The sequence below is a fragment of the Natator depressus genome, chromosome 24 (assembly GCF_965152275.1).
Source record: "Natator depressus isolate rNatDep1 chromosome 24, rNatDep2.hap1, whole genome shotgun sequence".
NCBI classification, from domain to species: domain Eukaryota; kingdom Metazoa; phylum Chordata; order Testudines; family Cheloniidae; genus Natator; species Natator depressus.
In genome coordinates this window covers 464,320-479,734 of record NC_134257.1, presented here as the reverse complement: position 1 = coordinate 479,734, position 15,415 = coordinate 464,320, and the positions used below count along the sequence as shown (strand labels likewise).

The window sequence follows — 15,415 nt, the reverse complement described above, 5'->3', positions numbered from 1 at the left end:
CCTCCCCCCACTTGCAGCCCTAACCCCAGCAGCTCCCCTGGGCCTCCCGGCCTAATGGAAATGCTTTCCTACCAGCAACCACAGCCCCGCTCCTACCCCGCTTAGCACTGCGGCCAGCACTGCCGGGCAGCGGGGGCACACAAGGGCCAGGGAGGCTGTTCAGACAGTGCACTGCAGGCGCTCCCCCCCAGCGAGGGGTAACACAGGATAGGCCTTCACCCAAAGAAGGGAGCAGCAGAGGGAGATGGGCTGAAGGCTGCCAACAAAGGGGAGATAGGGTCCCCCTTCCCAGTGCACTCTCCTCCGAAGGTGGGTCCAGGATGGGGCTTCCAGAGCACCCCTCACGGCCAATCACACCTTGCCCATAGCCTGGAGGTTCCACCCCCATTTTCCCACCCTCTGCCCAGGAGATACTCTCAGGTGCACAGACGGCAGCTCACAGAAACCTATGACTCCCCAACTAGCTGCCAGCCTGTGCCCAGGACAGGATGATAGACATGCAGACAACACACACAGCCCTGGAGAACAAGGAGTTAATTTTATTTAAAATAAAGTTTAAGCTGGCTTTGCATTTGGCACAGAAAAAAAAAAAAATCCACCACAGTTCTGGGGCAGGTGAATTGTGACCTGTAGTGTGGAAAGTCTCCATGCCAGCAGTCGCTCTCTGCCTCTTACATGCCCTGACAGCACAGGTCCCTAGGCACCCAGCCCCACGACTCCAGAGACAGGAGGACAGCAAAAAGGAAACATATCCCTGCCCCTCCTACAGCTGCCATCACAACTCCAGGGAAACCAGGAAGTGCTGAGGGCAGGCTGCTGCACTGCCGGGAATCACAAATGTAGTGCTGGAAGACATCACCTGAGGGCAAGTCTGGTCCATCTCTCCCCTGCCCTGAGGCAGGGCCAAGTAAACCTAGATCCCCCTGACAGGTGTTTGTCCAATCTGTTCCTAAAAAACCTCTAGTGTTAGGGATTCCCCCACTTCCCTTGAGAGCCTAGTCAAGAACTCAACCACCCTTCCAGTTTGATTAGACACTAAAAAGGTTTTCCTAAGTCTCCCTGACTGCAGATTAAGCTCATTGCTCCTGCCATGCTGGTCATCCCCAGCCCCAGGCAAGGCAAGAATTCAAACCAAACAGTGCAACCTACTCTGCACCCAGCCCCCCCACCCCAGGGAAAGGGGCTGCCCCCTCAGTCCTGGACTCCCCCCGCCAGCCTGGAGAGATAGCACTAGGGAGCAGCCAGAACATTAGAGCTGTTTCAAGCCAACAAAACCCAGCTCCCAGGGTGGGAAGGGAGAGCTACACCTGTCCCATCCACAAGCCAGCATGCTGTGGGTTCTGCCCCCTCTCCACTGTTTGGCTTCCCTGGGGCAGCCTGTGATAGAGTGCTGCCAGGGCAGGAATGACCCTATACATTGTTGACCCCGGAGCATGGGGGAGGGGAGGCAGAAGGCACTAGGTGGGTGCTGGGAGAGAACACAGAGCCAGTAGAGTAGGGCACTGGGCACTATGGAGCAGAGATTTGGGGGATCCCTGCGGCTGATGCCCAGGGACACTGAAAAATCATACAAAGGATGATCATGCTACATCGGCTAAGCCAGGGTATGCAAGGTCCATAGCGTCTCCCCCACAAGAGGGGACAGGGAAGCCAGGGCTATGGCGCCTGCTCTGCGACTTCCCCAGTTGCAGAGTAAACCTAGATCCCCAGGCTCGGCTCAGCCTACTGGGGAGGCAGCTCAGAGGCACAAGGAGCCTCAACACCCAGAGCAGTAGCTCAGGCATCTCACCTGTTAATCATGCAAGCAAGGAGTTCACCATAGGGCCCCAAGGCAAGTGCTGGCCAAAGGCTGTAGCCACAGCACTGGGTGGGCAGCTGCAGGGCTGGGGACATAGGTCCAGGTTATTTCCTTGGCATCAAAGTTACCCTTCACTGCACACAACATGTGCTGGGTAGCAGCCCCAAAGCTGCTCCCCATTCTCACCTCACTATCACACTGGGCCAACAGCCAACCAGCAAGCCAGCCCCACCCCCATGGGGAGGTCACAGCAGCAGTAGTCACTGGAGGAAGTGTCCTTGACAGATAAGGAGGTCCCACTTCAAAGGCAGTACAGTGAGAAACCTCCACCTATGCCTGGCCCAGAGCCAGCTCCGCCCTCATGGCCTTACCCCTGAATGGACAGAGGGGAGGCTGAAGTTAGGACACAAGTCAGCCCCCTCTGCACAGAAGCAGCAGGCTCTCTGGGTTAAGCAGGAAGCGATTCCATGGGTCAGGAGGGGTCTGGGGATCTCAGGCCAACAGTGCAGCTGTGGCCAGGAAGAGCTAGGAAATGCAACATGCACAATTCCCACCCCACCCAAGCAGCTGGTGCTGGACATGGAGGGAACTGAAATGGGAAAGAGCCCCTTCCTGAGCGCAAGGGAAACCCCATCTTCCCCCACAGCCTCTGTCCACAGGGATGGCACAAACCTGAGCAGCACCCATCCAAGAGGGAGGAGGTTAGAGCAGCAGAGTATTTGGGCATCTGTGCTTCCAAGCTGGGATGAGGCAGCCTCTGATTGGCTGAGGCAGACACAAACGGACCCAATGAAAAGTGCAACTTGGTTTCCTTTTCTTTAAAAATAGCCCATGTGAGAGTGATGGGGCCAGGGGCTTGGCCTGCCCCTACTGCGCCCGGAAGGCACTGCCCGCTGCCCCCGTCGCGACATTGGCTGCTGCCGTGCGCACCGCCTGGTTTGAGAAGACACCTGCGGCAAACTCCTCCTGTGCCTTCTGGAAGCTGGCACCTGTCCGGCGGTACATGGAGTGGATCTAGAAGAGAAGGCCAGGGTCAAGGGATGCTGTACTTGGGCCCAGCACCCAAACTGGGACCCCCAGCACTACTACAGACTCTGAGGGGGCCACACAGTGGAAGAGAGGGGGCACCCTAGCTAGAGTGCAATCCCCCAGAATCAGGGCAGGCTCAGCCAAGCCCTGAAGAGCCCAGCAGGACCCACAACACTCCAGCATGTGCTTGAAGCCAGCTCTCTGCACCACAGGGGCAGGAAAGCACTGGCTGGGATCCTGCTAAAAGGCCGAGGCCCCACTTGGTACTCACCCTCTTCAGCATGATGATCCCCAGCACGGCCACCACCGTGAAGAACACGGCCACCAGGATCATGATCACAGCAGCAGCCTGGTTTTTCCTCAGCACAGTCAGACTCGCTATCCAGCCGCTGCAATGAGGGAGAGTGGGCTGCCCACGCGCACAGACTCCCAGCCCCTCCCCACCACGACAGGAGCACCCAGCAACCTTGCCCAACACCCACTTCTGCTGGGATGGACCAGCCAGCACAGTAGGGCCTCTGCATAAGCAACACAGGGCAAGGCCAGAGAAAGGAGAGCCAGCTCCCCTGAGCCTAGCACCAGGCGGCCCCAAGGGCCCGTCCACGGCCCCTACCTGAATCCCGAGCCTGGGATGCCAATGGCCTGCAGCACGTACACAATGTCCTGGACGAAGAAGATGAAAAAGAACACAAAGAAGTTGAACGAGCTGTCACTCCTGAGAGAGAGAGAGAGAGAGAGAGAGAGAGAGAGAGAGAGAGAGAGAGACTGGGTTAGTTAGAATCTCCCTCCCCCTCCCTCCTCCAGCAGGGCCAGTGAACACAGGCCTGAGAAGCAACAGCCAGACCCAGGAGGTTCAGCCAGGCCTGTTGCTTTACCCCCCAGAGAGCGCACAGTTCAGTCACCCACAACTTGGGCACTTGACTCTCGGGGGGGGGGGGGGGGCTCCTCCTTAATTCCCCAAGGCAGACACAATACAGGGCCGCTCAAGTCACCTCCTCCAGGGCAGGGGCCAATGCTAATGGGGGAGTGTGGAGATCTGGTACACTCAGATCATTACCCCTTTCTCCCGTAGGAGTTTAGCTGCAGGGTCTACAGCTCAGAAGCCCTTGGGAAGCCACGGAAGATCTGAGGTGTCACCAAGACCGACAGCCAGGCAGACCCACTGCAGCTACAGGACATCTGTGGTGCCCCAGCAAATGAATGGAGCTGCCCAAGAATCAGAGGCTCTATTGATTTGCCAGCCCCAGAACTCCCAGCAGGGACGCACCGGAAGGCTTTGTACATTGGCCTGTACCAACACAGGAAGGAGCAGGGTGTGAAGAGGAGAACCCAGAGGATAGAGAGGCCAAAGCCCGAACCAGCTGTGGTATCCACGCAGAACCAGGCCAGGGAGGCCAAGAAGTTCAGGAAGAGAGTCACGGTGCTGGCTAAGAGAAACAGCAGGTTAGGAAACCCCTGGGGCAGCAGAGCCCTAACCCTCTGTGCGTCACCCCCGCCCACAGCAGCAAGATCCACCCGCTTTGGTCCCAGCACTGGGAGTCAGGAATCCTGCTGCTCTTAAGGGAGTGTGGGAGTACACCTCCCGGACCACACCTCCCGGGGACCACTCCCATATGTAGGGTATTCACAGTCCCAGGCCCCATCCCCCTGAATGTTGCGAAGCCTGTGCCTCCCCCTGCTCCCTCCCAGCAGGATCTCTTTCACCCCCACCCCCTCAACATGCAGGGATATTCACACCCCTCCAAACCCCCTCCTCATACTTGGGGATCTGCACCCTGGCACCCTTCTCCAGATGCTCACCCATCCAGAGGTAGTACATGGAGGAGACAGTTTTCTGGAACTCCGTGGGGATCTCCACAGGGATGTCCTGGTAGAAGCAGGGCTTTACGGGGCAGAAGGAGGGCAGCGGAGGCCAGTTGTTTTGTCTGACTGTCAAGCAAAGCAGAAAGCATGAGGCCAGAGTGGGACCATGCAGCACTTCCCCAGAGGAAGGGAAGTCCACGTTCCCCTTGCCTGGGCAGGGGTCATTTCCCAGCTGCACTGGGCCAGGGAGCCTGGGCTGCTGACCTTCCCCCACGGAGTGGCTCTAGCACTTACTTGCAGCATTGCCCAAAGCTGCGTTCTGCAGCTCCCGCTCCCGCCTGTCCAGCTCCTCCGCCTTCCGGTTCAGCTCCTCCTGCCGCTTGAGCAGCTCAGCTGTGGCAGCTGCTGCTGTCGACTCCTAACAGAGAGAGAGAGAAGGGGGGACAACTCAGCTCACGGGTTCCAGAAACCAGCTGCTCCCAACCCTCTCCAAACTCCGACTCAATTCCACCAGTCCCCACTGAGATAGCACAGGTGTCAACCAACCCTATTGCCAGTGTGCTGGCTTCCCTGCCCTGCACCCATCACCTGAGTTCCATAGGAGCCATAGTTTTTGGACTCTTGGGGGCTTGGCTTCTTGTGGGGCTGCATGGCGGAGGTCAGCGGCTGGGGCACTTTGGTGACTGGTGGAGTCGGCTGAGCCCCTGGCTGCGGCTGGTAGGGAGGGGGTGGCTATTGGAGACATAAGAGAATAATTAGACATGGACACTGCTCACAGTCTTCTGCTTACATCTAGGAGGCAATGAGCAGGGGAAGAGACAGTACAGGCCCGGAGTGTGTAAGATAGGAGCTACTGACAGTCAAATGCCCAGAGTTGGTGTCAAGCTTTCTGGAGTGGCTCATGAGCACCAACCTCAGGGCAGATCGTTAAGAAGCGCGGCAGAAACCCCAAACTGGCTGTCAGTTCTACACTTAGATTTCACCAGCCAAGTGTCAACTCCTCAGGCACTGTCACAGACAGTCCCTTTGGGCACTCTGCTCCCTCTATCTTGCCACCTAGGCAAGCTTGCCTTTGTAACAGAAGGCCCCTTAAACCAAAAAAAATCACAACAATATTCAGGTTAATCCCAGCCCTGAAGGACTAGTCACTTATCCTAGCTCAACTGTACTTCAGATCTCACACTAAAGAGAACACTTGTAGCCAGTCCTATAATTAACTAAAGGTTTATTAGTTAAAAATAGAAATGACAGTTATTTACAAGGTTAAATCAGGTAAACATACACACACAAATGAGTTAGGGTCTTAGGTTCCAAAAGTTGGTAGGTAGACACTGCTGTAACATGCAAGCTCTGTGCATCCTTTAGGGTCAGCCCAGGCTAAGCAGCTGGGGATTCTTTGCTTATGCTTAGAAATCTTGCCCTCTCAAAGTTCAAGCAGCATAGTGAGACAGTTTCTTGTTAGAGATTTTTATGTGTTCCCCCCAAGAGTTCAAGGTGATGAGATGAGTTCTCATGCAAGTCTCCACTTCATGAGCAGGGGTGTGTGTAGAATGCAATTAAAGTATTTGTTCTTTTATGTTTCAGTGGGCCTTTTTGGAGGGAAGGACCTAACACCTTCTGTAGGAAGCCACCATTTTACATTAATTAATGCTCCTTTCCTGTTCGATGACTTACACCAGTGGTTCTCAAACTTTTGTACTGGTGACCCCTTTCACACAGCCAGCCTCTGAGTGTGACCCCCTTTATGAATTAAAAACACTTTTTTATATATTTAGCACCATTATAAATGCTGGAAGCAAAGTGGCGTTTGGGGTGGAGGATGACAGCTTGTGACCCCCCCATGTAATAACCTCATGACCTCCTGAGGGGTCCGGACTCCCAGTTTGAGAACCCCTGACTTACACAATTATAGAGGATGAGATACTTAATGCCACTTCAAAACATGGGGTACAGATGTTCTAAGCGAGATTAATACATGCAGCAACTTACAACTATTCCATAAAGTCTAAACACAAAACATTCTTGTAAATGTAAGATTTTAACAATGCTAACACACAGGTGAGCCAGACGGGTTTCCAGCTGTGCATCTGTCAGTGTTCACTTGAGAGCTAGGGGCCTTGGCATGAGCCGGCATCTGGTCTGCCAGCATGACAGCTGGGCATCACAGACTGCTGCTCTATCAGCTGTTAACCCACACACAAGATCCCTCTCCATGCATATGTACCGAACCAGCCCAGCATGAGAGGCTGTAGGGGACAGGAGGACTCAGCTCACAGTAAGCGTGAGAAACCTAACACTATCCTCCCACCAAAGTAAGAGCCCCCGGAGCCCCCTGTTCCCAAGAAACCCACATGAGCTGGCCAGATGCCAAACAAGCCCCAGCTGAGAGTGACAGGCCACAGACTGGTGTCTGGGATGTAACCCAGGAGAAAGTGAGCATGTCCACGGACAGCCAGAACAATGCAGAGGACTAGAACCCTGTGGCCAGTGCAGGCTCCTCCCCAATGCACTGCCCTCGGCGCCCAGAAGCTTCCTTACCCCTCGGTTATCAAAGGGGTTGTACACATCCAGCGTCGCATACTCTGTGCTGGGCTTGTGCTGCACCACAGCAGGATCCTGAAACGGAGCATGAATTTGCAGTCACCATGACCAAACAGCGCTCTCATTCACCCGCTATACCCCAGGCCCTGCAGCAACCCACCCAGCTCCCACAGACACCATCCCACTCCCAGTACTCAGGGCAGCGTCGTCCTGTAGGCCATGCCGCTCCCTATGCGGAGGGCACTCTCTCTCACCTACAGCACTCCCCAGCCCCTTGCAGCCAGCGCTGCTCATAAGTTTACTCAAGCCAAGGGGATGCTCCGGAAGCCAGGAACTGGGACACAGACAGAACTGCTCAGGCCAGCATGGGCAGTGCTGGTCCGACGGCACCACCATGCAGGATGGAGCAAACCCCACAACAGAGCAAATGGGGCAGGTGTCCCAGGACCCCACTACGGGACCCCTTTGGGAGTTAAAAGGGCTGAATGACACGTACAATTCGCTCATCTAGCGTTTTCAGGAGACAAACTGAGGGAAAACAGCACCCAGCAACAGACTGACTCCCCAGAAGGCCTCGGAAGCAGAATTCCCAGGAAGACTCGACCGGCTGCCAAGGGCTTTGCTGGCGTTATTGGGATCCAGGAAGTGGGCGGGCAAAGCTCGCCCACTGCTAAAGGATCCCCCCCCCAGCCTAAGGGGGGATCCCAAATAATTACGGGGGACAACTGATGAACAACAGGGACAGGAGTGCGGTCAAAGGGTCAAGCGAAGGGAACCGGACGGGGACACCGAGCAGAGAACCCCGGACAGCGCCCACCGCTCCTCAAAGGCGTCAAGGGAGCCAGTGGACGCCGCCCAGAGGAACTCGGCCCGCAAGGGGCTTTGCTGGCAGGACGCAGGAAGACAGGGCAGCGGCCCGAGACGGCCGGCAGCCTGCCCACGCGTGGCTTCGGCCGACGCCCGCTCTCTTGCATGGCTCCGGGCACCCCGCGCGAGAGGCGGGCGCTGGAGCGGAGGGAGGCCGCTGGGGCAACTTCAGGGCCGGGGCGCACCAGGAACCGCGGCGTGAGGCTTCCCGCCCCGCGAACCCGGGCAAGTCCTTCTCCGGCGCGCCCAGCCCGGCCAGCTGCGGGGAGCCTGCCCGCTCGCCAGGGCGGACCCGGGAAGCTGCCCCCGGGGCCCGATGACGTAGATTGGGACAGGAAGCGCTGCCGGAGGAAAGCTCCGGGGCCGCCCGCGGCTGCCGCCCCCGCCACAGCCCGGGGCCAGCCTGCGGGTCCCCCCAGGCCCGCCCCGCGCCGCGCCGCGCACCTGGAAGGGGTTGTCGGGCTCCCCGAAAGGGTTCCCCGCGCTACCCGCCCCGTGCTGGGCCATGCCGGGCTCCGGCCGCGCGACCGCGACCGCGGCCGACTCGGCAGCGTCCGCAGCCCCTGTCCGACCGACGCTTATTGGCTGCCCGCCCACCTACGTCACCAGCGCTGCCCACGTTGCGGGGCGGGAGCCCCGCACCAGAGGGCTGTGAGGCATAATCACGCGCGGCGGCTGCGTGTGCGCATGCGCAGGACTGGAGCCTCCGAGCGCCGCGCTGCATGCTGGGACGTGGAGTTTCTCCAGCCCTTGAGCTCGCGCGGCCTGACCGGAATGTCTCCAGGGCGCCGTCATCTCTGGGTCCCTGTGCATGCTGGGACACACGGGCCCGCCTGGTCCGCAAGGCATGCTGGGAGCTGTAGTTTCCAGGGTGACACACCCGGCCGCGGGGAGGACAGGCGGCCGGTGCCATTTTGTCTTCCTTTCCCCTCAGTGAGCCGGGCCCCGCCTGCCCCCACCCTAGCGCGGCCGGGGCGGAGCAGGGCCGGGGCAGCTTCAGCCAGCGCCCCAGCCCGTCAAGCCGCCCAGCCTGGGCCCAGTCCGCGCCTGGCCACCCCAGACCCATCGTTACGGGAGGGGGCCTTGGAGGGCTTCCCCCACCCCGGGGCTCGGGGCGGCTGGGCCCCGTAGGCCGAGTAACAGCCTGAAGAGGGAGCCAGGAAACGACACTGGATTTGCGAAGGGAAGGCACGTGTGCTTAATTCAGAGCGGTCCAGAGGAATTTACACCAGCGGGAGAGCAAGGAACATGACAGCGGAGTAAACTTTCAGGGGCCGACGGACTGAGGGCAGGACTGGTCCTCGGCCTTTCGCCCTTTCCTGGCTGCCCCAGGATGGGTGGTTCCCACAAGCCATTCTACGTGAGCACACCAGGGCCTTGGACTCAGATTCATTAGGCATTGTGTGACTCAGTGATTTGCCTTCCCTCCTGAAAGCACCCACCACAACCCCCCAGCCTGCAGGCTGAAATCTTACACAATTACAAAGAGGGGCTATAAAATGTTCAGGCCCTGGTGCAAGTGACCTGAATACTCCCCAAGAATCCCTGCTCACAAGTGTGTGCAAACACAAAGTGCCGTATCTTATAATTCACCATGGTTGGCACAAGCTCGTGAATCCTTCTTTCAGAGGAGCCAAAGCAGTAAGTTGTTCAGGGCTTTACCCTGCAACTTCCAGGGTGATCCCACTTCCACACTACTGATTCCAAAAACATACCGTAAGGAAGAGATGGTTCATGGAATAGAAGCAAGGGTTGCATCAGAGGAGCAACCCAACTCCTACCTGAACTCTACCAACCTATAGTTATCCCAAGAGGGTGAGAACAGCAATTCTTACAGCCACAGGGGAAGAGAGCAGAGCAGAGAAACTGGGCTATTGTGCCCCAGCTGCTGGATTGTTCACATGATAGGACAGCGCAGCCCCAGCCGCAGGGACGGCATCGTGCTCTCTGTTGTTTTTTTCAGGGAGCTGAGATCCATAGCGCTGAGGCCAGAGGTGTATGAGTCAGAGTCAGGGGTGCCCTGAGGCCTCACCACAGCCACATGGGCCTGCAGCATTTTCATCTTCCCCCCAATGGCCTCCAGCTGCTTCTTATCCACCTTGTTCTGAGGAGGAAACGGAAAGGAGAAAGATGTTCAGTGTGAGGAGTCATAAGTAGAGCCACCCAGCCGGTACCATGAGCAGGGCCCTGCCCTAACACAACTGTCCATCCATGATCACAGGTCATTTGATCCTAAGGAAGCATCACAGCCTTACCATATAAACAGGTTTTTCCTCTTCCTAAATTAAGTAGGGCATTTTGCAGTTATCTGCACTCCATGGGCAAGTGAGCAGCCCCAGAGCTGGGAGCAGGGTCTGCCCAGCAGCATATGGGGCTAGAACCTGACCAATGGATGCAACCCAATAGGCAAAATCATCAGACTCTAACTCTAAGCTTCCCTGAGGAGCTACGTCTCCTCTTCCCCAGGCCTGTTGAATTGGCTCCCCCTTACCTTGGGAAGCTGGTACTTCTCTCTGATGTGGGTTCTGGTGGCTGCACGCTCAGCCTTTCTCTGAGCATAGTCCACATCCCATTTGCTCCTGAGTTAGAAAGAACTATGTCAGCAAGCTGCTTCTCCCAATCAGAACAGGGTAGTAGGTGTGATGATGTGACGCAGCAGGGAGGGGGGAGTGTTGACCTGGGAATGTGCCCTGGGGACGGGAGACCTGAGAGCCTGTCACCTGAGCCAGGAGGGGGAGGGGGAGGTGACACCTCTGCCCAGGAATGTGGATGGAGGCTGCAGCAGGGAACCTGCTCGGTGGGTTTAGTTTCAGTTTGGGGCTGGGTGGAGGAACACAGGGAACCCCAGGGCTGGGGTCTAAGCTCCCTGCTCCCCCAGAAGGACTTGACTGAGGGGTCCTGGGTGTACCCACAAGCTCTGTTTTGGACTGTGTTCCTGTTGTCCAATAAACCTTCTGTTTTACTGGCTGGCTGAGAGTCTCAGTGAATCCCAGGAAGAGGGGTGCAGGGCCTGGACTCCCCCACACTCCGTGACAGTAGGTATAATGGGTTTCACTGGGGTGGAGGAACCTTGGGACAGAGAGCTATACTCTCTCATGGACTGACCATCCTATGCAGCCCTCTGAGTCTGGGCCATGCTCTGTGCTCACCCAGGGACATCTCACACAGAAGATAACGATATACAGACAGGCCTGTCATTAAAGGGGTTCCCTCAACATGTGGGGGGACCCCCATCAGATCCAAGCAGGACCTAAAACATCTCTTTGAGCTGGGCATGGTGAGGTGGGCATTTGCTCTTACTTCTTGCCCTGGATCCTCTGGTTCTGTTCTGCTGGACTCTTTACGCAGCCTACCAACGCTTGGCAGTCCTTATCCTCGGGGAAGTCAGCAGAGATGCAGCACTGCAGCTGTTTCACTGGGGCCCTGAAAGCAGACTTCACCACGGATTCCATAGGTGCGAGTTGGAGAGGAGAGGTGAGCAGAAAGGCTGGAGCAGAGGCAGCAAGGACAGCAGCGTCGGTGCTGTGAAAGGTGCAGAGACAGACCTCCCGTGCTGAAAAGGAAGAAGAACATCCAAGCAATTTTCTCTGAGATTGTTCCTATCTCACGAGCAAAGGAAAACAGAAAGCAGAAGATTCTGGAAGTGAATTGCAGGCTAAGAAAGTAGCATGGAGTAGAGGATTTTAGTTTCGTGGAACATTGGTCCAGCTTTTCTGGGGAGAGGGCAATGTATAGTTTGGATGGCCTTCGCCTCGGCAGAAGCGGTACCAAACCCCTCAAGGACAGGCTGGGCAGACACCTCAAGCGGGGTGTAAACTAATAGTAAAAGGGGAGGGTAAAAAGAAGGAAGATATGAGCACTCAGCACAAAATCGAGATGTTGAGAACAACATTAATCAAGGAAGCTAAGGACATGGGGAGAGGAAATTCTTAAATTGCCTATACAATTGCCTAGAAGCCTGGGTAACAAATGATATAATTGGAATTGGTCATTTATGATTTGCATTTGTGTGATTGGAATGTTAAAATCAATGGTTGTAACCTATTTAGGAAGGATCAAGTGGGCAAAAGGAGAGAGAGAGTGGCACTCTATGCCAAAAATTGCACTGCCTGTTTCTGATTCTCTGATAACTCAGAAGAAAATTATCTTGAATGTTTATGGCTCAGTGTCCTAACAGATAAAGCACAACATTGGGTATTAGATGGTGTCTGCTACAGACCACCCATTCCAGAGAACAGGATGACCATCTCCTTATATACCTTCCTAGGATGTGTAGGGAAAAAAACAGATCATGGGGGACTTAAATTTGAGTGAAATATGCTGGAGATCTCATGCTGGCAGTATTAAAACAAACTTGAAATTTGTAAATATTATCTATAATTTCCATCTCAAAAAGTCAATTGCAGTCAATATGGAGGAATTCTTTATTAGATCTTGTCCTAACAAATAGAGGAATTAATTAATTAACGGTAGCTTAAGTACAAGTGATCATGACTTGGTCACATTTATACTGTGCAAGCAGAGTAAAGTCCACACCTGTAATAATATGCTTTGTGCTTTAAAAGGGCAGATTTCACAAAGCTGAAAACAATTACGAGCCAAGTCAGCTGGAAGAGAGAATTTAGTCAGAAAATGTGAACGATAATTGGGAATCATTTAAGAACAACAACATGTAATAGATGCCCATAAAGGCACAATCCAACAATTGAGAAAGAAGGCAGTGCTGGGTAAAAAAACAGCCCGGTTTACAGGGAAAGTGAAGGCAGGTATAAATATGTGTATGTACGGTATTGTAGAAAATTGATAAGGGAAACAAAGGGACACAAGGAGAAATGTATGACCAGCAGAGTTAAGGACAATAAGGATTTTTAATAAAATATATAAGGAACAAAAAGAATCCTGACAATGGTATTGATCCATTATTAGACTGAAATGTTCAATAAATATTTCTGTTCTGTGTTTGACGGAAAACCAGATGATAGTCTCATCATATGGTGATAACTTACTTTCCACTGCAATAGTATGTCTGGAAAATTTTAAGCAGAAGCTTCTAAAGTTAGACATTTTTAAATCAGCAGGTCCAGATAACAGATAACAGATCCAAGAGTTTTAAAAGAGCTGGCTGAGGAGCTCACTAGACCATTAATGCTGATTTTCAATAAGTCTTGGAGTACTTGGGAAGTTCTAGAAGATTAGCTTTCTTCCAATGTGCCAATATTTAAAAAGGGTAAATGGGATGACCCAGGAAATTATAGGCCTGTCACCCTGACATCAATCCCAGGCAAGATAATGGAGTGGCTGATATAGGACTTGATTAATAAAGAATTAAAGGAAGGTAATGTAGTTAATGGAAATCAACATGCATTTATGGAAAACAGATTGTGTCAAACTATCTTTTTCTATTTTGATGAGATTGATGAGGTTGTTACAGGGAATAGTGTTGGTGTAATCTACTTAGAATTCTGCAAGACACTGGACTTGATACTGCACAACATTTTGATTAAAAACTAGAATGATATAAAAGTTAGATGGCACACATTAAATGGATTAAAAAAACCGGATAAGTCTCAAAATGTAATTGTAAATGACGAAACATCATCAAGAGGATGTGTTTACAGTGGGGTCCTGCAGGGGTTGGTTCTTGGCCCTACACTATTTAACATTTTTGTCAATGACCTGAAAGAAAATATAAAATCATCAATTTTCACGACACAAAAATCTGGGGCATGGTAAATAATGAAGAGGACAGGACACTGATTCAGAGCCATCTGGATTGCTTGGTAAACTGGGTGCCAACAGTATGCGTTTTAATACGGATAAATGTAAATGTATACATCTAGTAAAAAACTTAGGCTATACTTACAGATTGGAAAACTCTATCCTGGAAAGCAGTGACTCTGAAAAAACATGGGGGTTCCGGGGGATAATTAGTTGAACTTGAAATCCTAATGTGACACCATGGCCAAAAGACCTAATGCAAGCCTGGGATACATAAACAGAGGACTCTCGAGTAGGAAGAGAGAGGTAAAATAACCTCTCTTTGGCACTGGTGCGACTGCTGATGGAATACTGTGTCCAGTTCTGGTGCCCACAATTCAAGAAGGATGTTGATAAATTGGAGAGGGCTCAGAGAAGAGCCGTAAGAATAAGGATTAGAAAACATGACATAGTGATAGACTTAAAGAGCTCATTCTGTTTAGCCTAAGAAAGTTAAGGGGCAACTTGATTACAGTTGTATCTACATGGGGAACAAATATTTAATAATGGATTCCTCAGTCTTGCTGAGAAAGGTATAATACGATCCAATGGCTGGAAGTAGAAGTTAGACAAATTCAGACTGGAAATGAGGCATAAATGTTTGACCGTGAGGGTAATTAACCACTGGAACAATTTAACAAGTCATGATAGATTTTCCATCACTGAATTTTTAAATCAAGATTGGATTTTTTTGAAAAGAGCTGCTCTAGGAATTATTTGAGGGCATTTCTCCAGCCTGTGTTATTCAGGAGGTTAGACTAGATCACATTGGTTCTTTCTGGTCTTGGAATCTATGAATCCATGTAGGGAATGGGGAGGGATTCCCCCTATTTGTAGGGATGTCCCAGTCCCAAGCTGGTCTGGGGGGAAATCTCTGGCATGATAGAGACAGACAGATAGGCAAATTCCAGAGGCTTTGCACCTCCTGGCCAGCTCAAATCAGGATACAGGGACCCTCAGTGCAGCTGGTTCCACTAACATTTCACATTCAGACATCACCTGGAGACACACAGCAGCAAGTGGAGTGACTAGACTGCCCTGATATGCCAAGGGGATTGCTCAGCATCCTGGGAGCCAGCTGTATGGGGCACAAAGGGCATGCATGCCGAGCCAGACACAGGTCCAGGAATTCAGTACCTGGGCAGCAGTTGCACCTGCCTCGTGGCCACAGATTATCATCCATCCTCTAGGAGAGCAAGAGAGGAGCTATAAGGAATGTGTGGCCCAAATGCAGCCACTCCCCACCTAATCTCCAGGTTGCCAGACTGATAGCACAGGGCTTGGTAACTTAGTGCATAATGTCCAGAGCAGAACTCTGGTCCTGTCTCTCTCAAGCTGCAAAGGGAGTTAGCTGTGTTGCTACCCGGGAGGCTGAGGGCTGGTGGTCAGGCTGGAAATGGGGATTCTCTCCCAGACCTAAGCTGGGTACAGGGGACAGGTTACTCACTCAGATCCAGCTCCTACTTGCCCTCAGCTGGACACTGACAACCGGCACAGTGGTGTCAGGCTTTCCTGTGCTCAATCCTGGATGCTCACTGTTTCACTGCAATGTGATCAACAGTGCTGCTCAGCCAGCAGCTTGAGGCAGATTAATGCTCCCAGCCCAAGCGCCTTAAATTT

The 15,415-nt window shown here is 53.2% G+C and overlaps 2 protein-coding genes across 3 annotated transcripts; both read right to left on the bottom strand.

Moving 5' to 3' along the window:
- Positions 1 to 529: 529 nt before the first annotated feature.
- On the bottom strand, positions 530 to 8,637 carry SCAMP3 (secretory carrier membrane protein 3). Of its 2 annotated transcripts, none has more exons than XM_074938775.1 (9): positions 8,483 to 8,637; positions 7,169 to 7,246; positions 5,219 to 5,362; positions 4,925 to 5,048; positions 4,628 to 4,756; positions 4,095 to 4,254; positions 3,441 to 3,542; positions 3,099 to 3,216; positions 530 to 2,812 (listed from the first exon to the last, which is right to left on the bottom strand). In XM_074938775.1, the coding sequence occupies exons 1-9, from the start codon at positions 8,543 to 8,545 to the stop codon at positions 2,666 to 2,668; spliced, it is 1,065 nt and encodes a 354-aa protein (XP_074794876.1). In that variant the 5' UTR covers positions 8,546 to 8,637; the 3' UTR covers positions 530 to 2,665. The 2 variants fall into 2 exon arrangements, with proteins under 2 accessions (XP_074794876.1, XP_074794877.1); XM_074938776.1 differs by lacking the exon at positions 8,483 to 8,637 and adding an exon at positions 7,668 to 8,145.
- A 1,221-nt stretch (positions 8,638 to 9,858) lies between these two features.
- LOC141977471 (complexin-3-like) lies at positions 9,859 to 14,978 on the bottom strand. The gene is made up of 4 exons (XM_074938991.1): positions 14,933 to 14,978; positions 11,339 to 11,591; positions 10,530 to 10,617; positions 9,859 to 10,142 (listed from the first exon to the last, which is right to left on the bottom strand). Exons 1-4 carry the CDS (start codon positions 14,976 to 14,978, stop codon positions 9,936 to 9,938), a joined length of 594 nt encoding a protein of 197 aa, XP_074795092.1. The 3' UTR covers positions 9,859 to 9,935.
- Positions 14,979 to 15,415: the final 437 nt, after the last annotated feature.